This window comes from Colletotrichum karsti, assembly GCF_011947395.1.
Source record: "Colletotrichum karsti strain CkLH20 chromosome Unknown Scaffold24, whole genome shotgun sequence".
In the NCBI taxonomy this organism is placed as follows: domain Eukaryota; kingdom Fungi; phylum Ascomycota; class Sordariomycetes; order Glomerellales; family Glomerellaceae; genus Colletotrichum; species Colletotrichum karsti.
In genome coordinates, this window is record NW_024065924.1 from 227,381 (window position 1) to 252,970 (window position 25,590).

At 54.7% G+C, this 25,590-nt stretch overlaps 5 protein-coding genes across 5 annotated transcripts; 2 read left to right on the forward strand and 3 right to left on the reverse strand.

Annotated features, from left to right (window-relative positions):
* Positions 1-9,605: 9,605 nt before the first annotated feature.
* On the forward strand, positions 9,606-10,996 carry CkaCkLH20_07561 (uncharacterized protein; the record flags this gene model as incomplete). Its single annotated transcript, XM_038890278.1, has 8 exons — positions 9,606-9,765; positions 9,824-9,836; positions 9,885-9,917; positions 9,970-10,031; positions 10,095-10,260; positions 10,325-10,721; positions 10,783-10,851; positions 10,916-10,996. 8 exons carry the CDS (start codon positions 9,606-9,608, stop codon positions 10,994-10,996), a joined length of 981 nt encoding a protein of 326 aa, XP_038744328.1.
* Positions 10,997-11,663: 667 nt separating this feature from the next.
* Positions 11,664-12,797, reverse strand: CkaCkLH20_07562 (uncharacterized protein; the record flags this gene model as incomplete). Its single annotated transcript, XM_038890279.1, has 1 exon — positions 11,664-12,797. The coding sequence occupies one exon, from the start codon at positions 12,795-12,797 to the stop codon at positions 11,664-11,666; it is 1,134 nt and encodes a 377-aa protein (XP_038744329.1).
* Positions 12,798-13,421: 624 nt separating this feature from the next.
* CkaCkLH20_07563 (cullin binding protein) lies at positions 13,422-17,678 on the reverse strand (the record flags this gene model as incomplete). The annotated part of the gene is made up of 4 exons (XM_038890280.1): positions 13,422-13,883; positions 13,934-14,272; positions 14,324-17,351; positions 17,434-17,678. The coding sequence occupies 4 exons, from the start codon at positions 17,676-17,678 to the stop codon at positions 13,422-13,424; spliced, it is 4,074 nt and encodes a 1,357-aa protein (XP_038744330.1).
* A 959-nt stretch (positions 17,679-18,637) lies between these two features.
* CkaCkLH20_07564 (uncharacterized protein) lies at positions 18,638-19,431 on the forward strand (the record flags this gene model as incomplete). Its single annotated transcript, XM_038890281.1, has 2 exons — positions 18,638-18,783; positions 18,897-19,431. The coding sequence occupies 2 exons, from the start codon at positions 18,638-18,640 to the stop codon at positions 19,429-19,431; spliced, it is 681 nt and encodes a 226-aa protein (XP_038744331.1).
* Positions 19,432-19,936: 505 nt separating this feature from the next.
* On the reverse strand, positions 19,937-24,736 carry CkaCkLH20_07565 (phospholipid-translocating P-type ATPase; the record flags this gene model as incomplete). Its single annotated transcript, XM_038890282.1, has 2 exons — positions 19,937-20,585; positions 20,634-24,736. 2 exons carry the CDS (start codon positions 24,734-24,736, stop codon positions 19,937-19,939), a joined length of 4,752 nt encoding a protein of 1,583 aa, XP_038744332.1.
* Positions 24,737-25,590: the final 854 nt, after the last annotated feature.

Below are 25,590 nucleotides of genomic sequence, written 5' to 3' on the forward strand. Positions count from 1 at the left end.
AGGAGAGAAATGGCAGGAAGGAACGAACAACGAACGGTACCTGCCTCTCTGCCTGTACGAAAACCACCTGGACACCTTCTGACGGCAAGTGCAGCCCGCAAGTACCGGGTTCAGGGCAGGTTCTGTCCGTTCAGTGTTCCTTGCCCCCTTGCGGCTCCTGCCTCGAATGCCTTTTCCATCTGGGAAAATTTCCCTAGCATTTCCTACAGGCCAATGAGCATCGTGAAATGGATACTCCAAGGAGATATCTTACGGCGTAAAAATGGAGAAGAGCGGAAGAGACAAGATTGAAAGCGGTACGTACCGCTTCTTCCTATCCGTACCTTCCTGCATTACCTACATTATGCACTTAAAGATTATTTCACTCTTTTTGAATCTTGAGCAGGAGCCTGGCTAGCAACACCTGCCTCATCTCACACTCATAGAATCAATCACCTCAACAATTTAATCTCACAGGCTCTGATCTGCCATCTGGTCAAGACAAGGTGTGGACGCGGCTTCCATCGTCAGTGACAACCTGGGAAAAAACGACACTGGACGTGGACCGCCGTCTGCTCCACACAAGAACCACAAGGACCGCATCGTGACGCTTCCTCTAGACTTCGAGAGGGGCGGAAACACTCGAAAACTTCCATCGCTAAAAGAGAAACATGCCAGGCACGCTAGCCCGCCCTTGGGCCCTGTCTGCCCCATGCGACGCCCTTCCTGGCCCTACCCCTGGACCTGGACCTGGACCTGGACCTGGCACCCTGTGTTGGGTCCCGTCCCCCCTTCCACCATCTTTGCTCGCAGTCTCCCACCTCCCCCCTGTCTGTCAATCAATTCCCTCTCCATCTGAATCTTTTTTTTTTCCCTTGGTGCAGCCAGCGCGTCAGTCTTCACCAAATCTTCTGAAAACAGCGAAAAAGACGGGAGCCACAGCTTCACGATCCACCCGATCCAATGTCTCGCTGCCGACCTTCCATACCTAGGTATCCTTTGACATTCCTACACCGAATATTCGGTTTTGGTCTCTTCTCCCAACGTCGGAGACAAGTAATCGACGCCTCATTCAACGTCCATCACGGCGGTGCCATCCACGCCTCTTGCTTTCGGGCCCCGAGACGGACTGAACTCATCTCATGACATCGACATCGTCCAAACCCTTCGTCCAAACCATTCCACTCAGGCACCCTCCGTCGCACAGTTTCAGGCCGCCTTTCATCCAATGCAATGCAAGACAAGACGGGACATGCTATCTCGGCATTCGGGTCACTCCCCGAGTTCTACAAGTCAGCCGCTGGAACCGCATCTGGAAAAGGAACGGCCTTCGCTTCGAGGCTTGAACCACAACTCCAACACACTTCACCGTCATCGACCGCCATCAGTTGCCGCCGCTCTGGTACCGAGACGCCTCTGCACCACGCCGGGAAGCCCTGATACATGTGGAGTCGTACTCACTTTCCCATCTCCGCCGAACCTCACCTCAAGAGTCAAGTCCATGCAGGGTACGCAGGCTATTACTTCGGTGTTGCAGGCACATTCTCGCCGATGCGGATACCTTCACCAGGAATTCAAACTCGCCCACCGAAATCCAAGACCTCGTCCCGTCTCTCAGTCTCAGGACCTCCCGCGTTTCCAACAGGTGGCACCCGCGAGACGACTCCTGTTCTGCGTAACGCCAGTCCGAATCGCCGCCGGATTCTCTCCCCTCTAATTCTGTCCCAGACTTCAGACCATCAACTGGTACACTCTGGTTCGCGAATCGCATAGCACCAGCAAGGAACGGCGAGCGCGGCTTCTGGCTCCTGCTACCTGATTTTACCGGCTTCTCTGCGCTAGCTCACCCATCGCGCAGTAGTCTTCCATGCATGCTTTCTGTTCTCAAGCCTCCAGACCAGTGCAATACGCCATCACTCGCGGGTCATGGCCTGCGCCCTTATCCGTCGATAAAAATAGGGGACTGGGCGTCCGGAGGCTTTTGTCACTTATACGATCAAGGCTGTTGTCAGAGTGACTGAAGTCGTTCGATGGGAATCCCCATACGTGCTCCCCCACCGCTACTTCAGAAACATCACTATCGAACCATGCTGCATCGACCTGGCAATTCATCCTCCCAGTCTTACCGCTGCGGTGCCGCGACAACGCTGGACACCCTTCACAAGTCGTGCTTCGCTTCGCCTCATCTCGCCAACGAACCCTCACGGCGGACCTTGCGGATCTCAGGGACCGAACCGTCCCTTTTCAATCCCCACCCGTCCTTCACACGTTTTCCGCCATCATCACCCCAGGTCTCGCTGAAGACTACGTACAGCGCTTGAATTCCGAACCTACGTTCTGCGCGCTGCAGTGTTAATGGAGGTCCGGCCTTTCCAGCTCCAGCACGGCAGCATCTTTTCGGTCGAGGCTGCAGTTGGGCGGGCGCCCTCAGATATGCAACTCATGCAGGCACCGCATGGCATGGCATCGCGTTGCATCGCATCATCCATCGACGCTAGCCATTGCCAAAGCTAAAGCCCATGTGGCCTCTCTGACTTTCAGCCTGCACCGCACCGCACCGCGCCTGACCGGACTGACTTAGTCACCGTCATGGACTAACACTAGGCACCTGGTCGGAATTCGGGCGTGGTCAGTTCAAGCCGTCCCTGACTCCGCCGATTCGCCGGCTTCTTCGCCATGATTCTGCACCATTGCGGAGATCGCAATGCACGCAGAGTACCAAGACCTCCGAAGACCCATCCGAACTGCCTTGCCCTGAAATCCGCGCCTCCTGAGTCCTGAGCTAGACCACTCTACGCCGCTCGTCCCTGGCGGAAGCTGGCCTGTCGGGCAAAAAATCACTGGTCATGTGGAATATCTAGCAAGGGCTCTGAACACCACAACGTTCCAAGATGGTGTCGACTGGCGCCCTCTGCACCAGAAGTTCCGGCAATCAACTGCGGCCCAAGTCCTGGTTTGGACATGCCCTTGCAGCCGACGTTTCCTTGCTCATGAAATTGCCCGCGGCACTGAACCGAGTCGAATTGAAGAGCAGCTGGTGTACTCTTTCAGAACGCTCCGGTCCTTCGGCAGAGGCCCGATTCCGATTGAGGTGCTTCCGTGCGAGAGCAACACTAAATGGATCCCTTTGATTGCTCTGGCCGTCTGGTTATCACGCTACTTTCCCATCTCGGCCTCTGCATATCAGGTCTGCAGGAACCCAGGCCTTTGAACAACGAATCTTGGCCCCTTCACTCCGTCGTCATCTTCATGGCTTCGGATCACCGTGGCTTTGTCCCCTTTTCCGGCACGGTACTTGGTGCGAATAAATGCAGTCAATATGTCTGCTTCAACTAATGTATGCGCCCCTGGCCAAATGTCGCCAATCTCGCAGGGCAAACGGAAGCAACTGGGATCAGGGTTGGTGCCTGATTACAGACGGGTTTAAGGAGCGGACAAAGCACCCCAATCCGGGGCCGAATGACGGCCTGGTGTCAACGGTGCTCCTCGTTGCTGACACGGCTCACGCTAGAGCAGGTTGCCCATTCCTATTGAAGACGGTATCGTCATGGCTGATATTCCCACACTGCTATCCTCACACTGCTAACACCAGCTCCCGAGTCCCAAGGAATTCCACTTCCGAAACTGTGCGCCAGCCTCGCGCAATTCCCGGTGCCATTATCACTAGTCGCGTGGACACCACTGATCAGATATGGCCGCGAGTCGGCCATTCTGAGAGCCTCTGAGGATCTTCCCCCCTGGCACCGATCAGATCCTCTGCTCCACACAAGGAAATCAAGAGCAGTAGACCATTTCTAGTCAACGTCAATGTTTCACAAGAGACCTTTATACGTAATCTTCAAAGGAAACTATGTCGTTCTCGGATTCAGATACGAGATTGCCTCGGCACGTCGAATGTGGCTAGCGAACAGGAGGTTGGGCCATCAGCGCAGGGCAGAGCTGAGCTACGCAGCCTCTAGAGGTGCCTTGTTCACCCCTTGATCTGTCACTCCGCGTGGATTCAAATCTCCACACTATTAAGCTGTTCGCTTTCTTTTTCCTCTCGCGGCTAAGCAAACTGAATCTCCTTAGTGACTTGTCAATCGCGTGGCGAAGCGGATAGATGTTTCCACGCAAGAGAATGACGATGGCAGAGCATCCAGCGATACGGGCAGCCGCGCAACCTATCAATTGGCTTGCTGCTTCATCCGCCAAGCTCCAGGCCAACGTGGAAGTTGTGGTATGGCCGACAGACTACTCCAATAGCTTCGGCTCGGGACTCGACAGGTTGATATCCGTACTCCTTCCTGATTCAACTGCACCCATATGCGGCCACCATTCTTGGGTCAGACGGTCATGCCAACGCGGTACGCTGTTGGGATGATCGGCCAGCGACAGCACACCCTCTTTGGCTGCAAGGCATGTCTTGCTTCAAAGTGAGATGAGTTCTTTCTCGATTTTCACGGATACAGCACCCGCCGCAGGACTTTCCCACCATCTCGTTAGTCTTGCAAATGTCTCACATACCTACGCATGCAACCACCTGGACTTGTTCTAACAATTCTCTTAGTCGCCATCATCGCAGGAAATAACTTATCCCCCTGCCGTTGAGCACAAACCGCCTTTTTTTTAGCGGCAGCTCAAACCACGGTAGCATTGGGGGCATCGTATTTCTTCCAATCGTGGAGAGACGGGGGTCTTGACTCGCGACCTTGGCCAGAGCATGGACAAACTGTGGGCGCTCGCCTCTTTTCGCCTCTTTCTCATCATACGAGCCGTTCGTTGCCCGGAAGTCGAGTTTCCAAGTGACGGAAATATCCCAAACGGGGATTTCGCCCTTCGATGATTCCACAGCAGCTGGTCGCACTAGTTGACCTGACTGAGACACCAGCTGGGGACGGTTGCACATCATCAAGGAACGTCGACGGCACGCCATCCCAGCCATTCGGGTTGTGTCTCCTGTGAGCTCAGGAATGTCGACCAAAGTATGACACGGCAGAAATCTAGAGCTTCAGCTACGGAGGAATGGATCGGCGAGGTTACGTTACGCAGTCCACCCCTCGCCTCGTGCCTGAAATTGATCCTCCCGCGAGAGAGGGTCTTGGGGTCATTTTTGCGGGTGGACAGTGACATCTCCACCCCCAACCGGAGGTTGATCGCGAGGTTTGAGGTTGCAGTCCTTCGTCTGGGCGAGTCAACTGCCTTCCTCAAGCTCCACAGGCAACCTCTGCGCATGGTCCATCAAGCAACAAACCTTGCATCTAAGCAACCCTCTCTCGTCATTAATCAAAATCCCAGAAACCCGGAGTTGGCATTCCCTCGGCTCCTCTGCATCCGGCAGCTTGAGTCGCTCGCACGACAGGCCCGGCCCGATGACGAGTCAGGCGGGCGACTTCGGGGCTTGCGAGCATCCACGAAATCCACGGGCTCAGTCCGGGCCTGGGAACGGGACCCGCCGAACCGTTCGTCCTGAGATCGAGAGGCGGACGGCGGCCGCCTTTGGATCGGGGACTTGGCCAGTGCGCGCGCGACCTGACCCGGGGGCAGCTTCCGAGTGTTGAAGAGTTCTTTGAGCCGGTCAGCCTTATTGGTGATGTGGACTTGATAAGAGAGGTTCTTTGTCCGGACACGCATCCGGGCCGGATGGCGATGGCGGCGGGAGGGCGGCCGCTCCGCTCACTCGTGTAAACGGGTGACGTTATCCCTTCAGTGTTCTCATCCCGGAGGTCGGAGGTTGTTGTCTCTGACGGGACGTCAAGACGACGAACAGTAATTTTCCAGAAGCCTGGCAGCATCTTGCGATCACTGCATGAACAAACACCGGCCTTCTCAACGATGTTGACCTTTGAAAAGACGTCAAGCCACGCATCTGTTGAAACTCCAATCTGTCAAGTGACGATTGCCCAGCGCTTCTAAGAGTTGGCTGATGCCTGTGGCTTTTCAGGATTTCGGTTTCACGTATCTGCAACCGTTGAAGATTCAGGCTCAACATGGGAGCCTCTTACAAGAGAGGCTTGCCAAGACATACAGAGGCGCTATATCGAGACATTGGACGCGTTTCAGAGGCGCACCCGGAAGCAGACGGGTACCACTGCGATGGGATCTCAACGGCGGCGCTGGCCTTCTGTCATTGTCCTCGGACGTTTTCGTTCAACTGGCTATATCCAGTTGTGCCAGGCGCATCACATGGTGTACTTTCCTCTCTCTCATGTCGTTTCGGGTCAAGGGCGCCATGTGCTGCCTTCTGAGACATGAACTCGGTCGGTTTTTAGAGGAAGGCGTCGTCGTCGTCGTCAGCCTGGTGATCGGCGGTTGAAACGGCTACGGTAGCCGTACGTCTACTCGGCGAGTTGTCGAGCACGTGGTATTCTGCGTTGGGCAGAAGGGCGTCAAAGACTGCAAATTTTGAAGATGATGACGAGTGAGAACCGCAAAATGATATGGGCCACACGAGACTACGAACGAGTTGGCGTCTGCGTGTGTCTGCTCATCACGTTTCAGCCTCAACATGAGCTTACTCTCTGGGCATGGGCCGGGCTTCAATGATGCCCGGCACACTGCCGTCTCCGACTTGTGGAAGGGCGGGGCCTATTCTCGCCGCCGGTCTTTGTATTCCTACGCTTCGAGTACAATGGTTTTCTCTGTCTCTTACACTAACTTCATCCTGCAGCACGTTAATCGTCTCCAGTCTTGAACGAAGAAAGTGTAGAGTACTCCCTAGCAGACGTCCCCGTGTATTCGTAGTCCAATAGTAAGTGGACGACGACGATGGAGACTTTCTTGAATTGCGGCATTGTCCGTTCTCTCGCTACCGACACGTTCTGTTCAGGGTCGACTGTGTTCTGCAGATTGAGGAGAACGGGTCTTTTCTCTTCACCCGTGTTCAAGGATGGCGCTCAGGGCTGCTCTGTCGTTTCGCAATCAGAGGAAAGCTTGCTATAAATCGGAATGAGAATACGATCGAATCGAGAATCCATCACAAGCAAACTCGCACTGCGATGTGTCTGTTTCTAGCGGATAGGAAGAGTATGAACCCGCATTATTCAGTGCGAGTTGCATCAGGGTGTTTGGCATTTTACAAAAAGATATATAGGGGTGTCCGTGGATGAAGCAGAACCTAGGAATGTAACTATATCCGTGATGTTGACTTGTGGTGCGAGATGACATCAATTTTCCCCTCGGATATCTTGACGTCGGCCAATATCGTCGGTGAATTGCAGTCGGCGGCAACAGCACCACGTTCTTGCTCGCGCCCCTCGGTTTATTCTAGACGTGTATAATATCGGGGAGAAGAGGGACTGAGACTGCGCCGTGAGGAGAGAGATGCTCCCTCGACATATCGGTGATGGCTGCACATTGTCGACCAGATCCACGATGTTCCCGCCTCGATTCCTTATTCTGGAGGACTATTATCCAGCAATCAGACTACTCCGAAATTGGCCTCCACGATGCCTGCTACGTGGGTTTATATATCGCAGACTTTTTGTGCTCGTAAAAGCCTCGATGTCCGTTAATGTCTTTACATAAATCCGACGGCAGGATGTTGTGTATGAGTTCTTTGGAGATGATGCGCTTCGAGCGAGAGAAAGGTTTCTGGAGACCGGGCGTTTCGATTGAGAAAGTTTACCGTGCCGAGTCTCCGAGGCCTTGGGTTACTTATTCAAAGCGGCACGAATCTACCTCACATGTATCCTTTTTCTGTTTGGTTGTTTATGCGGCTGGATAAGTGTCGGACGTCGAGGATAGCCAAGGACGAGGTATTGTGTCATGCCTGCAGATGGAATATGGTCTCAAATACTATTGTAATTTTCTTCTCGGGTGGATTGACGTTCATCATCTGGATTGAGATCGGCAGTATTAGCCTCATAATTCTTGTACTTATCGGTTCATTCTAGTGATGAATAGATGCGGGAAGAAAAAGAAGAATGAAAGAGGTAGCATGTTAAAGCAGGAACACAGTTCCCCATAAGGACCTCGCGGACACTGCTTGCATGTTGTCCTAGCGATGAAGCCAACTATTGGCAATGGACAAACTAGTCTCTTGGCTCTCCTGTTTGCATTGGCGTTTTTTGGTGGATTTAAATATTGAGCGGCAAGTGACTTGCCAAAAAAGCTCCAGGGGGTTGCAAACTGTATCTAATTCCCTCTACCCGCCATCATCCATCAGCCCCCTCGTTCCGGAGCCTGCTTGATCTGACAGTGTGGTTGTTTTCAGTCTTTCTGTTAGACTTCAGTAGTGCGCCTGCCCTGAGCTGGATATCAACGTCGCTTCTCAAGTCTCTTGCTAGTTGTGACAGACCTAAATCTTTCGGTATTCATACCTTAGTGAGCCAATGGAGGTCTCTGTATTCCAATACGGCTCCTCGTTTGATGACTTCTGGGCGGTGGAAGACGAGGCAGTCCTTCCGGGACCTCGAACGGTATTTAAATGCGTTGATCAGACTTGAATGATTTGTTTCGCTCCAAGGCCATGGTGTGCGTCGTGGTAGTTCATGTTTATCAAATATGCTAGGTTCCATGCTAGGTTCCAGACCAGAGGACCAGCTCAGACTGTTCATCTTGCTCACATTCCAAAGATCAGGTCAGTTGGTGTCTTATTCGGCCGAATAAGTGCTGGGCAGGGCTGACGAGAACCGAAGACGGGACTTGCATCCAATGCATCGGAATCAAGTGTAAGTGCTTCATGAGTCGACTGCTTATGGTTATCCATTCAGTCGGTTGCCATGAAAGCTGAGTCAGGAAGAAGACAACTTGGTCATTCGATCTCTATAACGAGCTACAGTGTCTTTCTTACGGCTCCTTTTACATCAGCGGGTAGCATTGATTTAGACGAAGTCCATGAACTCATTAGGGTGTTTCCTGTCCCTTCGACTGTTCAAACTGACCGGCTTCGCGACCGTAAATTGCCAAACACTCCTATGTGTAGAACACGATGTTTCGACATCGTCGAATGAGAAGTCTCATGGAGACCAGGGTCAGTCCCTGCGTCGCGTCAACTGCCCAGTGACCACCTTCTGGCCTCAACGCCATCAGCCTTGAATTTTCCACAGTTGTTTCTTTCTATCGGTTGGTCAGTCCAAAATGATCTGCCTGGTCCCATTATATGCGCATTAATCATGGGTCTGCATCAGCGTCGTCGCATTAAGCGGTGGTCAGATGCGACGATGTGCGGGACCACGCCGGATCGGCGCGCTTCCGGCGCGGGTTTCGGGATGGTGGGTTCTTTTTGGCGGCGACTGCGGCGGGTAAGAGGGAAACAAAAACGGTTTTTTGGGAAACTTCTTCTCTCTCGAAAAATACATCTTTTCCACGTGGTTGATTTTCTTGGGAAACCGCTTTCTATGATTTGTTCGATTGGCGCGATCGTGGCATGGATGGCAGCTCCTCGCAAGCTTTGAGACCGTTTGAACTCTGTGGATGACTTTTAGGTCAGACCCCTGCTTCACAGCATTTGATTTGCGGTTCTCCGTTCGCGAAAGAACGGGTGGTGATTCGGAGACGGAACCGACGACACATCGAGGGTTAAGCGCGACTCCGATTGTCCTGGCGGGATCTGTGAGAAGGGATATTCGAGATTGGACATCTTTCATAATAGTAAGATATTCAGCCGTGGAAAAGCTCTGGGAGCCCTAAACCGTCGGTATCCGATGGCGGCGCTTCTCTCGACGTCTGCTCTGCGGCGGAGGTTACGAACGGCGGTGGAGGGCGGGGCCGGCTCCGGGGGCCGGATATGGAGGTGGGGAGGCCAAGACGACTCGTCCGAGAAAGGCAAGAAGGCCATATCTTTGCTTACATGGGACGAGCTTCGTGAGTATTCTGTCGGACATCGGATTAGTTGGGCTTTCGTTGCTAACATGGCCTGTAGCGGAATGGCAACAGTGAGCCTATACCTTCACTTGGATGAGAACGAGCTGACTGTGAAGCAGATGTGGGAGCGAGCACATTAAGTCGGGTTATCGGTAAGTCAAAGTATGATGTGATTGAAGATCAGAAGGTGCTGACGTCTTGTAGTAAAGCATGCTTCTCAATGTGGGGATGCTTCCATAGTTGGACTTATGTTCACAACGAGACAAGTGAGTGAAGTCACCAGCTGTTCTCATGATGAGATGTTGCAGGGCTTTGCTTACAAAACACAGTCAACATATATTCGCACATAATCGGCGCCGTAGTCTTCACTCTACTCCCCCTACTCATCTTCAGCGATGGCATCCCGCCAAGGTGGACCATCGCCTCAACCTCAGACGTGGTCGTCTGCGGCATCTACGCCCTCGGCGTGACAACATGCTTCGTCCTCTCAACGGCGTATGTCAACGCATTCCTACCAACATCTACCCATTAAAGCAAGCATCGCTGACCGAGACAAAAGCTTCCACACCTTCATGTCCCACAGCGAGGCCTACTACCTCGCCGGCATCAAAGCAGATTTCCACGGCGTCCTCGCCCTCATGTGGAGCTCGACCGCGCCTCTGGCGCACTACACCTTCCCCTGCTCCCCTCGAACCCGCGACGCCTACGTGCTGCTGACGGGAGCCCTGGCGGTGCTGTGCGCGGCGGCGACCGCGAGACCGGACCTGGGCGCCGTCCATCTCGGGCACCACCGCGCTGCGCTGTTCGCTGCTTTCGGCGTCATGGCGTTCGTGATGCCCATCGCTCATGGGGCTTTTGTGTTTGGGCTGGTGGAGGAGTGGGCGAGGGTCGGCGGGCCATGGGTTGCTGTCACGGCGGGGTGTAACGCGTTGGCGGTCTTTATATATTCGACCAAGGTGAGTTTGTCTCTGCTGTTCCGCACTGATGAAGCGAAGTGCGTCCTGCTAACAAGCTCAGTTCCCCGAGGTATGGTTTCCTGGCAGCTTCGATCTTTTCGGGGCTAGTCACCAGCTCATGCACATCTTGGTGAGTCAGAGACTGGACATGGCCGAGGTGAATAGGAGACAGAGCGTATGCTGATAATTGCCAGGTCCTCGCTGCTGCTCTTTCATATGCGAAGGCAGTTGTCGTAGCTTTTGATTACCGACATGACCAAATGCTTGCATGCTGACGCGGAACACATTAGTGAAGGGCATCTAGGTTCAATGACAACTTATTGAATCTTAAAAGAGACTCGACGAAGCTCAAATCTTCTTCTCCCTAAGTGAACCCCCTCAAGATGACAAACACCGTCATCTCAAACCTTGCGCTTTTGCCTGGGCACTGTGACTCAAGTCGTCCAGTCTGTCTGGTTGCTACCTTCATAACAATTTCTGATCATAAGGTAGACAGGGCCCGTAGCTCAGTTAGGTAAGAGCGTGGCTCTCTTAAAAGACATAAAGCCAAGGTCGGCGCGGTTCAAATCTGCCCGGGGCCATTCTTTTCTTTCTTTCTTTTTGACTCCCCCTCCCCCTTTCCCCCATTCTTCTCGGTCTGTTTCTGATCTTCGCTGTGACAAAAGAAGTCACATCGAGAAGAAGGAAACAGGGCATCGAGACAATCCCGAACATGTATGTCATCATAAAAAGGTGACAGCATCACAGGGTAACTCAAGACGAAATTAAAGTCTCGAAAAGGGGAGCGAGTAAACCCAGAGTCGAACACAACGAAAGATATCTATTCAATGATGATAATAATGCCGAGGAACTTGAATAACAAAGCGATACCCTCTTTCGACGCAAATCACTACATATAAAGAAATACATCTATCCACACAACCCAATCCAGATGCCCTCACATCACTCCCCGTTAACCCGGACAACAACCTTCCCCCTCGCCCTCCCGCTCCCGACAACCTCATACCCATCAACAGCCCTCTCAAACCCAACCTCCTTCCCAGAGAAAACCTTCACCCTCCCATCCGCCAACATGCCCACCACGTCCTCCATCAACCCCCTCCCGGGATCCATCATCGTGGTGCCCTTCCACCTCCGCCCCGTGCCCCCGAGCCACGGACTCACGGGCCAGAGCGCATTCATCTGCATCGTCCACACGGCCCGCGCGAACCCCCCATACGTATTCGCCGCCGGCTTGATCCCCACCGACGCGTACACGCCCCCGGGACGCAGGTACGACGCGCAGTGGACGTAGACGTCCTGCACCCCGGCGCAGTCCACCACCGCGTCGAACTTCTTCCCCTCTTTCCCGAACTTCTCCCTCAGAGAATCAGAGACGCGGCCGCCGGCGGCGGTGTAATCGACAACCTCATCAACGCCCCCGAGACCCATGACCATCTCCGCGTTCCGCCCGGAGCAGACGGCCACCACCGTGCCCCGGGGCCCGACGGCATCCCGCGCCATCTGCACCGCCAGAGTCCCGACGCCCCCGCTGGCCCCGTACACGAGCACTCTATCGCCCTTCTTCAACCCCGCGGCCCGAACCGTCGTGAGCGCCGTGCAGCCCGCCGTCAGGACGCAGCCCGCGTCCCTCAGGGGCACCTGAGGCGGCACGGCGACGGCGTACTTTGCGGGGAGCACGACGTGCTCCGCGAGCGCCCCGGTGCCGGTCGGGAAGCCGTATCCCACGGGTATTAAGGCGGCGACGCGGTCGCCTCTGACGAAGCGCCGTTGTCGTTCTGCCGCGGAGGAGGATCCCCCGGACCAGACGTCGGTCACGACGCCGCTCAGGTCCATGTCCGGCACGGCGGTCTTCGCCCTCGCGGCGGCGGGGATGAGGGTGAGGTAGAAGTGCCCGCCGGGGTTGAGGCCGGCGTAGGCGACTTTGATGGCGAGCCACTCGTCACCGTCGTTGGGTTTTGCCTTGGCGAGCTGGGCGCGGGAGGGTGGTAGGGTTGGGAGGGGTTGGGAGGTCAGGGAGAGGACGGAGCGGGGGGCGCCGCGGGCTGTGAAGGTCCAGGCTCTTGATGTTGCCATTTTCTTCTTCTTTTGATGCTGTTTTGTTGATCGTGGCTGTGGAAAAATAGAAATAGAGTAGTGATGAAGTTGGTGATAAAACCAAGATTCCTCACTGAGCTGAGACTTCTTCGAAATCTTACAGAAGGCGACGAAATCTAAGATGAATTGATACTGCTAATCTAAATTTCAGGTTCAGCGCGAAAAACAACCCGTCTTATGTACCTTTCCTTCCTTGAGAAGCATAACCATGACCATCACCATGATCGGCGCGAGCGGACCCAGCATAACGATTAAGCATGACCCCCCGCCAAGCTAGTGGCTTACATGACGCCCAACGGTAACTGCACTTACACGCCACCACGAGAGACACTGAATCTGTCCTTTTCTCAGCCTCGCTTGGGTTGCGTGCTACATAATATTGACTGGTACATAACGCTCTGAAGTTCAGCTCGGTAAGTGTTCGTCCTTATATGCACACCGCGTGTCTCGCTTCAGACGTGGAGACTTGACAGCACAAATATGCTGACTCACAGGGACACATTCAAGAACACAGGTTCGAATCACAGATCAATGCTTGTTGTAGTTCCTGTTATTCCATGTACACAAACGCCAAAACCGGCGAAAAATTTGCCCGCTTACGACCTATGCGCGGGATTCCTTGCTCTCCTCACGAAGGCTCCTCAGCGATGAGGCGAACTCCTTGTTGACCCACTCCCAGTAAGCGTTCCAGACCTGACTTCCGCCTCCGGCATTGGCATTCGCCACCGGACCACCGGATCCCGCCTTGTTCTTCAGCCTGTCTCCGAGAAGGAGCGTCACACGCAGGACGCTCTTGTTGGCCTCCTCCTGCTTCTCCACATCTTGCTTGACGGCACCGTCCTTGAGCTTGGTCGAGAGGATCGCGCGGTAGGCTTCCGCGATGGTGTCCAAGCGGCGAGCCGTCTCATCGGGGTCAAGCACGATGAGCTTGGACACCATAAGGTTGCAGAGACTGCGGATGTCGTTGTCGTCCTTAAGACCAGCGACGACGCGGTCGTAGAAGTCGATGTTGTTGATTCGCGAGAAAGCCGTCTCCATGAGAGCGTACAAAGTCTCGTATGCGCTCTGCCACCAATATTAGCATGAGTCTTTAAGAAACATTAGTCGTTACTCACCTTGCGGACTTCAAGGCCATCGTCCACCATGTGTTTGAAGGGACCCATCATAACTTCACGGATCAAGTGAGGCTTGAGGACCGACTCCGTCAAAACAAACGGCATCAGCTCACCCAAGTGGGGCAGGATGAGGTCAGGCTTGTTGTGAGCGGCGGAGTTCAATGTCGACATGGCCAAACGACGGTTATCCATCTCCGTATCCTGGAGCATGACGAGGAGCATGTCAACGAGGACGTTCTTGAGCATAGCATCGAAAGCCTCGTCGCTGTCAGGCAGGGTGTACCGCACGGCCTGCACAGCCATGCCACGGATGTCGGGGTTCTGATCTCTCAGAAGGGACTGCACTGGGTTAGCTCATCTCTCCACGGTTGGCACTCGAATGAGACTCACCTGCAACTGCGGCATGAAGGTCTGGGTATCGATAATGACGAGTCGTCCAACGCACTCTGCGCAGACTACACGGTTGTCGGGGATGGTGGAGGCCGAGAGGAGATGTTGCCAGATGGGCGCGGCAAACTGGGCGACCTCAGCGGACAGAACAGTGACTTGCTGCAAGATCTCCTTGATCGACTGAATCAGCAAGTACTGCGTGTTGCCACCGTTCTGCATAGTGTCCAGAATGACTGGAAGATATTGGGACACATTGCCCGAGCCAGCGCGACCCAGAGCTACGGCCGCAGAGATCGAGACCTTATCGGGCTCATCGTGGAACTGCTTCAGGAACAGATCCGGCTTGAGGGGGGAGTTGGGTCCAAGCCGCAGACCGGCCTCACCGAGCACCGCCAAGGCCAAGCTAATCCTGGCGTCATCTCTCTTTTGTGTGCTGCTCTGGAGCTCGGAAATGAAACTCTCGATCGTGACGCCGGCCGAGCTTCCACTTGCCACCAGAAGAGCGCCGATGACCTTACCCACAACGACGGGATCACCTTCAATGCTGACCTCCTTGAGGATTCCTTGCATGAGAGACTGGCCAGAACCGCTCTCACCAACCTTGGTAACAAGGATGAGAATCTGATCCAGGACAATGTTGGCGTAGCTAGACTTGAGAAGGCCGCAGATGGTGGCGACCATAGACTGGTTGACAACCAGGTCCGCACTATCTTCGACGAGAGTCGCCAAGATGAGCAGTGCCGGGGCCAGGAGATGGGTGTCGTGATTGCTAACCACAGGCACCAGCGCAGAAACCAGGCCCTGGATGGTGTCCGCATCAAGCTGGCCCTTGGAAGTGGGCGAAACAACCAGGTGCTTCAGAGCTTGGATGCTAGAACCGCGAAGAGAGCGGTTGGCCTTGCGAAGTTGACCTGCCAGTTCCAGAGCAACCTCACGGATCCAGGCCGTCTCGAGTTGACCGCTGCTGGTGCTGAAGGCAGCGACATTGTCGACAGCTCTAACGGCGGCAAGTCGGGTAGTCTCGTTCTTGAGACGGTCGAGGAGAGCAGCGAGCGCAGCTTGGCGCTTGTCAGCAGCAATCAGGCCAGCGCCATCCGCGCCAGATGTCCTGGACAAGAGAACGCCGAGGGCGTGGATGGCCCGTTGCTTGACCTCGGCGTCCGCGTCGGTCGCCGTGATACGATCCATCATCGTGTCGAAAAGCTTCTGCAGCTCGCCCTTGAACTTCTGCGCCGTCATCTTGGACCGGGGTGGAGTGATGGCCTTTACCAATTCCTCGATCGTTCCAATAGCCTCGCTGGAAATCTTGTAAAAGCGGTCGTTGGCTGCAGCAACCACGCCAGCCACGATTTTGGTCAGATAAGGTTGCAGGAGACTTGATGAGTGAGTCTTGGCGATGTCACTGGTAAGCTTCAGGGCCGCAACACGCAGGGTGCTCGGCGTGGCAGACGCATTGCCACCAGAGGCAGCTAGAGAAGAGGCAAGCGCAGAGGCTCCGGTAGGCTTAATGGACTCGATGATGGGGCCTATGGCGTCATTGAAGTAGTCGGACAAACCACCTCGCTGTACCGTGATGATGTCGTCGAGGAGGTTGATAATGGCCTGCTTTGTAGGAATCACTTTACCCTTCAGGAGTTTAGTAGACGCCTTGACGATGGTAGGTGTGAAACGGGCCAGGTCGGCGCGAGGGCCGGTGGAGGGAATTCTCTCCAGAGTGGGAGAGGTGAGACCGGTCGCGAAATGAGCTGCCATTGAACCACCGCCGCTGCTCTGACGCCTACGCTTCCGGCTGACGGGGATCACGCTAGGAACCTCGGGCTCTTGGTCGTTGAGGGATAGATCGGCAGGGTAGATGCCCTCGCCTGTCTTGCGAACGAGGAGAGATAAGCATGAAATGACCTCCAGGCGGACGTTCTCCTCTCTCTCGTCGAATCTCTTGACAAGAGTCGGGGCGGCCTGGCTGTACAGAACACCGTTCTCAAGCAAGTCACCACTTCCGCGCGTCGAAATGAGAGTGTAAAGAGCCTTCGCGGCGCAACGGCGAACCTTCCAGCTCGCGTCGTCATCATCATCAAAGCCAGCATCGTCGTCGAATTCGTCATCAGCGTCCATTTCGTCGTCATCCTCGTCGACCTCCATATCCTCATCGTCATCGTCCATGGCGTTGTTGGGGTCGTATTTGAGGTATCTGAGACATGCCTTGATAGTGTCGTCGGTAAAGGGGCGCATCTGCGTGGGGCAAGCCGCCAAGAATGCCTCGAGCGCCACGAGAGCAGACTCGCGCACCTCGTTGAAATCCTGACCAACGTCGTCTCCGTCGCTGATCTCGTCGATGTGCTTCTCCAGCTCACTCTCACCCAGGGCCTGCATGATGAAAGGCGCCAGGGTCTCCAGGTACGCACCGAAGCGCGCAGGAATCGACCTCGCCAATGAGCCCGTGATGGAAATGTACAGACGGCGAGTGACCGCGGAGATTCCGGGCTTGCCCAGGTCGCTGGCCATGCGCTGGACCATCTGGTTCAGCAGGTCGTCGGACAGGTGAACGGCGAGGATGGAGATCGCGACGACGGCCCTCTTCTTGACAACCGAAGACGTCTTGTCGTTCTCCAACAAGCTGATGACAGCATCCTGCATCGCCTCGACCTCCAGCGGCGAGAGCATCAATCCATAGCACCGCACAACCTCAATAAGGATATCGACCGACTCTGCGCTGAGGTCCTTGTCGACCTTGAGAAGGCCTTGCGGGACCGGGGGCAGCTGGATATTGTTCGCCGTCTGTTGCGGCTGGACCTTGCCGCCGGGGCCGAGCAGCCTTGGAATCAAAACCCGGCTGACCGCATTGTACGACTCCTGGACGTCTTTGCTAGGTGGAAGACCGGGCGTGGGTTTCGGGAGGGCCATGATGACGGCGCGCAGGGCGAGGGACGGGACGGCATTGTCGACCGAGTTCTTAAGCTTGATCGCCGAGAGCTTCTCGATCATCGGGGCAATGATGGGCGTCGGTACTTTCTTGACGAGGGGGCCGAGGCTGTTTTGTCACGAGCAAACGGTCAGCTTTGGGTTTTCCCGCCATTTCTCCCTCTGCGTGAGCGAAGAGGGGCGACACGTACCACTTGATCGCCAGGTTCTGCACCTCTCCATTCTGATCGTCGAGCGTCTTGATGATGCTATCAACAGTGCGCGCGGCAACGTTGTAGTCGTGGTGCAGGAAGTCGGGCTTTCCGTTTGCGAGGACCTGGAGCATGTCGTTGAGGGACATGAACCGGTAGTCCGGGTCGGCATCGCTCAGCTTCTGAACGAGCTGGATGACCGTATGCGGCGTCGGGTTATTGGGAACACCGAAATGGGCCGCCATCGTGACGGCGTTGATCGAGGTGTCGTTTCTGGCGGGAGTGTTGGAAGGGTCGGTCGGTGGCGTGTTAGCGGGAAGCGGAGGCTCTGACCATGCAGAGGGAGACGGTTAGGAAGAAGTCGACCGTCCGGCGTGTGTTCTGATTGAGAAGATGTAATGAGAAAAATCGCAAGGGGAATTGGTAGGTTTGCTGCAGCACGTCCATAAAGACCCTCGCGGAGAGAGTTGTTGGTGGGGTTGAAGCTCCAGGCAGGAAAGGCAGTCGGGGATATCTCTACCTAGGTGCTAACGCTACCACTGACCTTACCTGGACGTTCCTGCCCCGCGGTAGTGGACCCCACCTCCTCCTGCCTGTCCGCAATGGGACCCGGCGTTTGCAGGGACCCGGCCAGTTTTCCACCGGTCGTCGGCGACAGATAAATCCGGAGCCGAATTACATAAGAGACACTGGACTTCATCCGGAGGTCCTGCACAGCTCCAGCTCGGGAGCTGTTCTTCGGGAATCCGCCCGTGCAACCCCGGCAATGTCGTCACCACGAGCTGTGGGGAACGCACTCGAACACCGGCCACCCCGGCATCTGGAATCCTCCAGCAGCGTCTTCCCAACCAATCAGCCGCCGCAGCTCCAGGGGGACCACCCCCAGCTGTTGGTCGCCGTGGGTTCCAGTCGCAGCTCGCAGCTCCGAGCTCTAAAACTTCGGACGGCAGAGGAGCTGCTGCTGTAGCACCACACACTATTCCCTAGCCGAGCTTCTTGTTGTTTCTTTTTGGGCTACCTTTTCCCGAAAGCCACCTTTTTTCTTCCTCCCCCCAGTATTCCGATATTTCACGAAAGAGCCACGTCCCGTCCGCAAAAACAGCTCAATTGGGTTGCCATCAAGCTCCTCCGCGCTCCAATTCACTTTTTTGTTAGCCGTTCTAACTTCAATTGGCATCTCTCTAATCAACATAATCCGCCCACAATGTCCTTCGCCAGAGCCGCTTCCCTTCGTTCCGCCCTCCGGGTCTCGGCGCGCCGGACGATCCGCCCCGAATTCAGTCCCCGGTTCGCGCAGAGGACCTACGCGAGCCAACACGGCGCCGCGAAGCCCCAGAGCGAGCTCCCTCTGTAAGTGTTCTTACTTGTCGAGCCCAATTGGCGTCCCATCTGCGGTTTACGGGGGGATTGACCGTCCCGCGCGCGCGACGACAAATTGCTGATTTCCTGGTTTCGTTTTCTAGTGCCCTCGGCTCGGCGCTCGTCACGGTGGCCGGCCTGGCGGTGATCCTGCCATGGGGAGAGAAGCCCAAGGAGCACGGCCACGACGCTCACGGCAAGGACGAGGAGAAGCACGAGGAGCCCAAGGAGGAAGAGCCTAAGGAGGAGGCCAAGAGCGAGGAGAAGTCTGATGAGAAGCCCCAGGAGGAGAAGAAGGAGGACTCCAAGGACGAGAAGAAAGAGGAGAAGTCTGACGACTCTGAGAAGTCTGAAGAGAAGCCTAAGGACGAGAAGAAGGACTCCAAGGAGGACTCCAAGGAAGAGAACAAGGAGGAAAAGTCCGATAACAAGAAGCCCGAGGAAGAGTCCAAGTCTGAAGAGAAGAAGGACGATTCCAAGGAAGAGAAGAAGGACGATTCCAAGGAAGAGAAGAAGGACGATTCCAAGGATGAGAAGAAGGACAACTCCAAGGAAGAGAAGAAGGACGAATCCAAGGAAGAGAAGAAGGACGACGACAAGAAAGAGGACGAGAAGCCTGAGGAGAAGAAGGACAACTAACCACCTTTACCCCCACCACCCCAGCACTTCACCCTCCCATCACCAAGCGCTCACCACATTGCATGAGGAACACCTCATCACTAATGCAGCCGCTGGAATTGATATCCGCACAGGATAGAGAGACACAGAGAGAGACGGAGAGACTCAGGATCATGTACATACACACATACCTTCCTTCTTCCTTGTCCTAATGAGTAATTTACACTGAGTTGTCTCACACAGACTGCTGTTTGCTTGTTGGCTGTCAGAAGATCACATTGCATACCGTGCATGTATTGGAAAATAGTGAAGACTGGTTCTTATTGTGTATATATTAGACAATACCCCAACGCCAGATGCTGACTCCGCCGCCAACAACATGCCTGTGGTATCAAAGAACGAAAAGGACTGTAGTAGGCAAATGACACGGGCGCCTCTCAAGGCTTTATCGTATGTACAAACCCAAGCCATGCGAATGCAGGTAAAACCGCGTTGTTACCATCCCCTTTGTTGCAGCTTCCTGCCCTCACGCCTGTTTATGCGACGTAGACCGCAGCTCAATGGGGCTCCCGCTGCGAGCAGCACCCTTACTGTTCCCCAACCACTTCGTCGCCACAGAGAGCATTGGCTTCTTTGTCTGTCTCGACCCGCTCGGCACCTCTGTGATGCTGCTGCTCTCCTCAATAGGGGGCGTGAAAGCCCTTGCCGCGCTTTCGTCTCGTGATTTGCGAGACATGCGCGCATGTTGATGCGACAGGCGACCTGAGTGGTGGCTCTTTCTAGGCATGCCTTCAGAGGACGCGCCATTGCCGCCGTCTTGCTTCTGCCCAATCACCTCTAGGACAGTAGCCTCATCCTCCGCTTCTACACCTCCTCTACCCTTCCTGCCGTCCCTCTCAAGCCGCTGCATAAAGTCCACATCTTGTGGCATGTATACTCGTCGGATAGCATTGAGGAGCAACTCAAAAATAACGACTGCTGACAGAGTGACAAACACAACTGCCCAGAAATTGAGAGTGTGGCCAAAGTTGTCGAGGAAGGCATGCCGGACCAGATATATCCTGTGTTCGTGGGGATATGCGGCAGAGAGGATGATGTTCCATAGGAACCAGCCGCCAACCGAGATCAAGAAACCGGCCAGAATAATGAGCGTCTTGTTCTCCATTTCAAGAACCCTGTGTCCGTTAGTAGCTGTGAGTAAAGGGAGAGAAGGCATAACTTACATCAGCTTAATGTTGATAAACACCACGCAAACGGTGAATGGAACAGTTCCCATGGCATAAAGTGTCGTGTCCAGGTCGAAAGGCAAGGAGGTGTAGACGGCCCATGTTGCCCAGTAAATGATTGCGGATTCGATCAGGCCCATGAATGTCCAGCCGATGTAGAGCCTGACATTGAACGCTCTGCTCTTGTGACCGTAGGTGTAGAGCTCCGGATACTCTATAAGGGTCTTCGCCTGTAGATCCTTCTCCAACCCACCAAGGAGAATCACTGCGAGTGAAGTGAAGAACGTGTTAAACACCGTTAGACTCCAGTTCTCATATAGAGACGTCCCGCTGTGTCCGTTGTAGCGTTGAAAGTAGGCTTGCGGGAGGAAGAACACAATCTCCTTCCAGAAAGTCGCCAGGATGTATTTGCCAGTTCTCAGGTAATTCCAACGGCCATGGACGAAGAGAAGACGCTGCAGGAAGCGGAATTGTGCGATAGCGTAGTCCGAAATGCGAGCGGCTTGCAGACCTTCGCGACCGGAAATGCCGATACCCACGTGGGAAGCCTGGATCATGCCAATATCGTTCGCGCCGTCTCCGATTGCCAGAGTCAACGAGTGTGGAACTTGACGACGGATGCGTTTGACGAGCATGGCCTTTTGCGAGGGAGAGGCACGGCAGCAGATGACGGAATCAGCTCTAACGGCCAAATCGAAGAAGAGGAAACTGAGATCCTCGTCGTTCTCTATGTCACCCAACGTCTGACCATCGACCACCACAACAGAATGAGGAAGCATGCCTCTGGAAACCTCGCCCAAGGTGGACAAGATCGACTCTTGCAGATTACCCATGGAAGAGTCCAAAATGAAGACTTCTGAGAAAGGCTTGCAAAGACCAGCAGAGTGTCCGATGTTGATGGCAGTCTCGCGTTTGTCTCCGGTCAGCATCCAAACCTTGATGTCAGCGCGGCGCAGCTTCTCGATAGTCTCAGGCACGCCCTCTTGCAGTCTGTCTTCGATGGCAGTAGCTCCGGCCAGATCGAACTTATCTTCGATGAGCTCACCGGCGGCCTCAATCTTCTCTTGTCGATTATCCAGACTGGTTGTCGCATCTTGGTAGATCTTCTTCCACTGAACGTAGTCATCCTCTGGAATGTACCGATATCCGTACAGCAGAGTGCGCAGACCATCTGAAGCAAAGTCGTTCATATGCTGGAAGCATTTTTCAAAGACCGCACCTTCGTTGAGGGCTATCGATTCGTCAATGAACTCATCAATGTCGCTCTCATCCATGGCCATGCTAGCACGTGGGGAGGGCCAGATCTCTTGGACGCTCATGGGTGACAGAATATCCTGAGACTCTCGGCGCGGCGACCATGATTCGGGATCGTTAGCAAACGCACTTGAACGCCTATGCAAGTCGCCCGAAATCCTGAGGCTTTCGCGCCTCGTCATGCTGCGCCCCGACATTGAGGCTCGTCCAAGCATGACGCTGTTCCGAGGTGTCCCGCCAATGCTCATACGGTGCTGGTGCGCCATCTCTTTCTCGACGCTGCGACGAATGGAAGCTCTTCGTTGAACAGCATCTGCCTTTTGTAGAGCCAGACCGCTCAGCTTAAGACGGGGCAAAATCACGTTATCGGCACCTTTGCAGAACACGCAGACTCGGCCATCCGGCATTCGAATGACAATAGACATCCTCTTGCGTTGACTGCTGAACTCAATAACGTCCAGAACCTGGTATTTCTCCTTCGTCATGGAACCGTTGGCCCCGGGCAACTGGAGAATGACGGATTGTGCTGGGCGATCAATAACGATGTATCCCAAGTCGCGCGCTGCTTCCACGAGTGCAAGTTCGTCGGGGGATGCGGCCTGGTATTCGATCTGACCATTTTCCAAGGTCTCGGGAAGACAAGTATGGCAGAGAGCGATACACAACAAGAACTGCTTCGCCTTTTTTGAGAAGGCAGTATCTGGTTTGCGTCGCAGGTACTCAAGAAGATCCTCGGTCTTGAGCTCAGGGTCGGATTCTGGAGCTTTGCTGGTAGATCTCCTCCGCGCGAACGAGCTGACAGAAGGACGCCCTTGGGGCGATAGGGGTGTGGTTGCATTGTCGAGATTTTCCGATGCCTTCTTGTCGCGGTTCTTGTCTTTGCCCTTGCCCTTGCGCTTCTTTCGAGCCATGTCGATGAGCTTCTGCTTAGCTTGTTCATCTCGTTCGATATCCATGTCGTGCAACCAAGCAGTGCCGGCGACGCTCATCTTGCGGAAGCGCATGACGTTTTCTGTCAAAGTACCGGTCTTGTCAGAGAAGACGTAGTTGACTTGCCCAAGATCTTCGAGAATCGTGGTGGTGTTGGCGACCATCGGGGTGTTGCTAACGGGATCGTACATCTCGACATCTCCCATCATGTAAAATTGGATGATCTTGATGATCTCCAAGCTGATGTAGAGAGACAACGGGATCAAAGTGTTGAACATGAGGACATAAGCAATGAAGACCTTGGCGAGAGTGATGGTCTCGCCCATCAAATACCATGATTCAGTCTCCGTTGGGTCTTTCCACAAGCTATAGCCCAGAGTCAGACCGCTACTAAGACCCAGAAGCACAAAAATGAGCCAGATAACGATCCTGTTGAGAACACGCTGCATGGCTGGCGCCTTGGTTCGCACGTGCTTCTGGGCGTTCATCCTGATCTTGCACTCCTCACCGGAATTCACGACGATTCCAATCGCTTCTGTAGTGTTTCGAACGGTGGACCCGCGGTAGACGACGTTGTCGAGTGACAGAGGAAGAGTCTCCTCCTTGACTGTAACGCGGCCATCGTATCTGTAAAGGTCGACGTTGGGATCCTCTGAGACGATCATGGCCTCACAAGACTTGATTCCTTCCACTGTTGAACATCTTTCTGCCAACAGCGGAGAAGCTCTCTTGGCCTTCAGATTCGTCTCTCCATCCAAAGCCATTGTCTCGATGTATGCCGTGCCGTTAGGCCCTGATGCGCTCAGCAGCACGATATCGGCGGGGACGTCGTCATCTCGACCCAGCTTAATAATGTCGCCAACTTTGATGTCCTGCCACTCGGTCTGCGCCCATTCACCGTCCGAAAGTTCATCAGAATGCATCTCCGCATCTGCAGCTTGATGCCTCTTCATTCTAGCTGTCGCTTTCTTGGATCTCTCTCCCAAAACCCACGCCCGACTCAGGTTCTCCGTCCTTGCGAGGAGGTATCTTCGGTAGTCGTCATATCCTTCCTTCGCCATGGATAATGAAACGAAGGCAGCAAGCGGGCCTATCGTTGTCCACGATCCGGTTGTGCTGAGCCCCGGTATGGCCTGGACGGTACCGACAACAAGGAAGTAAAAGTTGCCCATTTTGCTGAATTGGAAGAAGAGCTGCTTCGGCAAGAAGCTCCATATCGTGTAGCGACTAGACCGGATGAAGTTGCTGATGTACGGCTTCCTCGTGCGTTCGTCAATGAGCGGTTCGCCTCGATTCCTCGCTCTGTCCATTGGAATATGCCTCCCATCCGCGCTGGGCGGCAGCGGCTTCTGTCGCAATAATCCCTGCACAATGTACACACTGTACGCCTTCTTGACCTGGTCGCCCAGGGTTTCCTTCGCGACAACCCATTTCGCGCGCTTGCTCGGTTCTGGTCGATACACGGGGTACTTGAGATCGGATTCGGACGGTTGGGCGGAGCTCTGGTCGCTACTGTGGTGCGCACGCGACGACGACGGCTGAGATAGGATGTGACTTTCCAAGTCTCCCCTTGAAGGAATCGTGTATAAGCCGTGAGAGTTCAAGTTCGGTTGCGAGTCTGCCGGGTCGAAGCCGCGCATCGAGTCGCGCGGCATATCGTCCGAGAAGCGAACGTGACCGCCCTCGAAGGTGCCCTTACTGCCCATTGGGTCGGTGATGGCTCGTCTCGGTTGTATTCTCTGGGCAGCGCGGGGCGGCGCGGGACTCAGTGACGGGGACGGGATGTCATGAGCGGACTCGAAAGTGGAGGTGGTCGTCGCGGAAGGCAGGGGAGGGCTCGGGGCGGGGTCGTCGTCGAGATGCTCATGTTGGCGAGAAGAGGAGGACGAGGCGTCGCCAGGGTGTCGGCCGTCCATTCTTGAGGGGCGAGACCTGCTGGTCGGTTCCTGTTTAGGGCGTCCCGGTGCAGAGCTCAAGCCCGCAGATGGAAGGTTTCTGCGTTAGCTCGCAGAGGCTAGCTAGGTTCGCGACTAGAGGGACGGGGAGAATGGAGAATGACGCTTGTTCCAGACGGAATGCCTCGATGGCGGGCCGGATTCACTCGAGTGGCTCGCTCATAGGTCCCCTCATTGGCCTCGACCAGTCTTTGTGGCGCGTTCCTAGCCTAAATTTGGCGCGGGCCTCTCTGCGCGGCGGACTGTTCAAAATATCGCGGTTCGGCGCAAGCAGCTGTCTATACGGATATAGCAAAGAATATTGCTGTGTTTGCAGGGCTGAAACCGTCGTGGTGGGAGAGCGAGTGATCAGCGCATTCGACGTCACGAGCAATAGCGAAACGAGGGTATCGACGAGTTGACGACGGGCGTTCGTGGTGAAGCTGATTAGTGGTGCTGTGTCCGCGCAAGTAGCAATGCTGGAATGATGAGAAAGCAGCGGGAAAAAAAAGATGGCAACAGAGAAGAGGAAAAAAGATGAAGTCACTAGACTAAGAGACTGAGTGGTGCTTAGTTCCCGAAAGAGAAGGGACGTCGTCCAGTCGAAAGGGAAACAGAGGCGGGAACGGCAAAAGAGCCCACTCCCCGATCCCGAGGCTTCAATGGAGGGAAACTTCCTTCGATCTGAACAACAGATGAAAAGGCCAAGACAAGAACCAAGAAGACACAAGACACGCATTCGGTATGCTAGCAACGAGCGAGAGACTCGGAGAGGGCAGGCTGCGAGCACGAGATGGCTGCGCCGCGGACAACACGCAAGAGGGAGAGCGATTGCT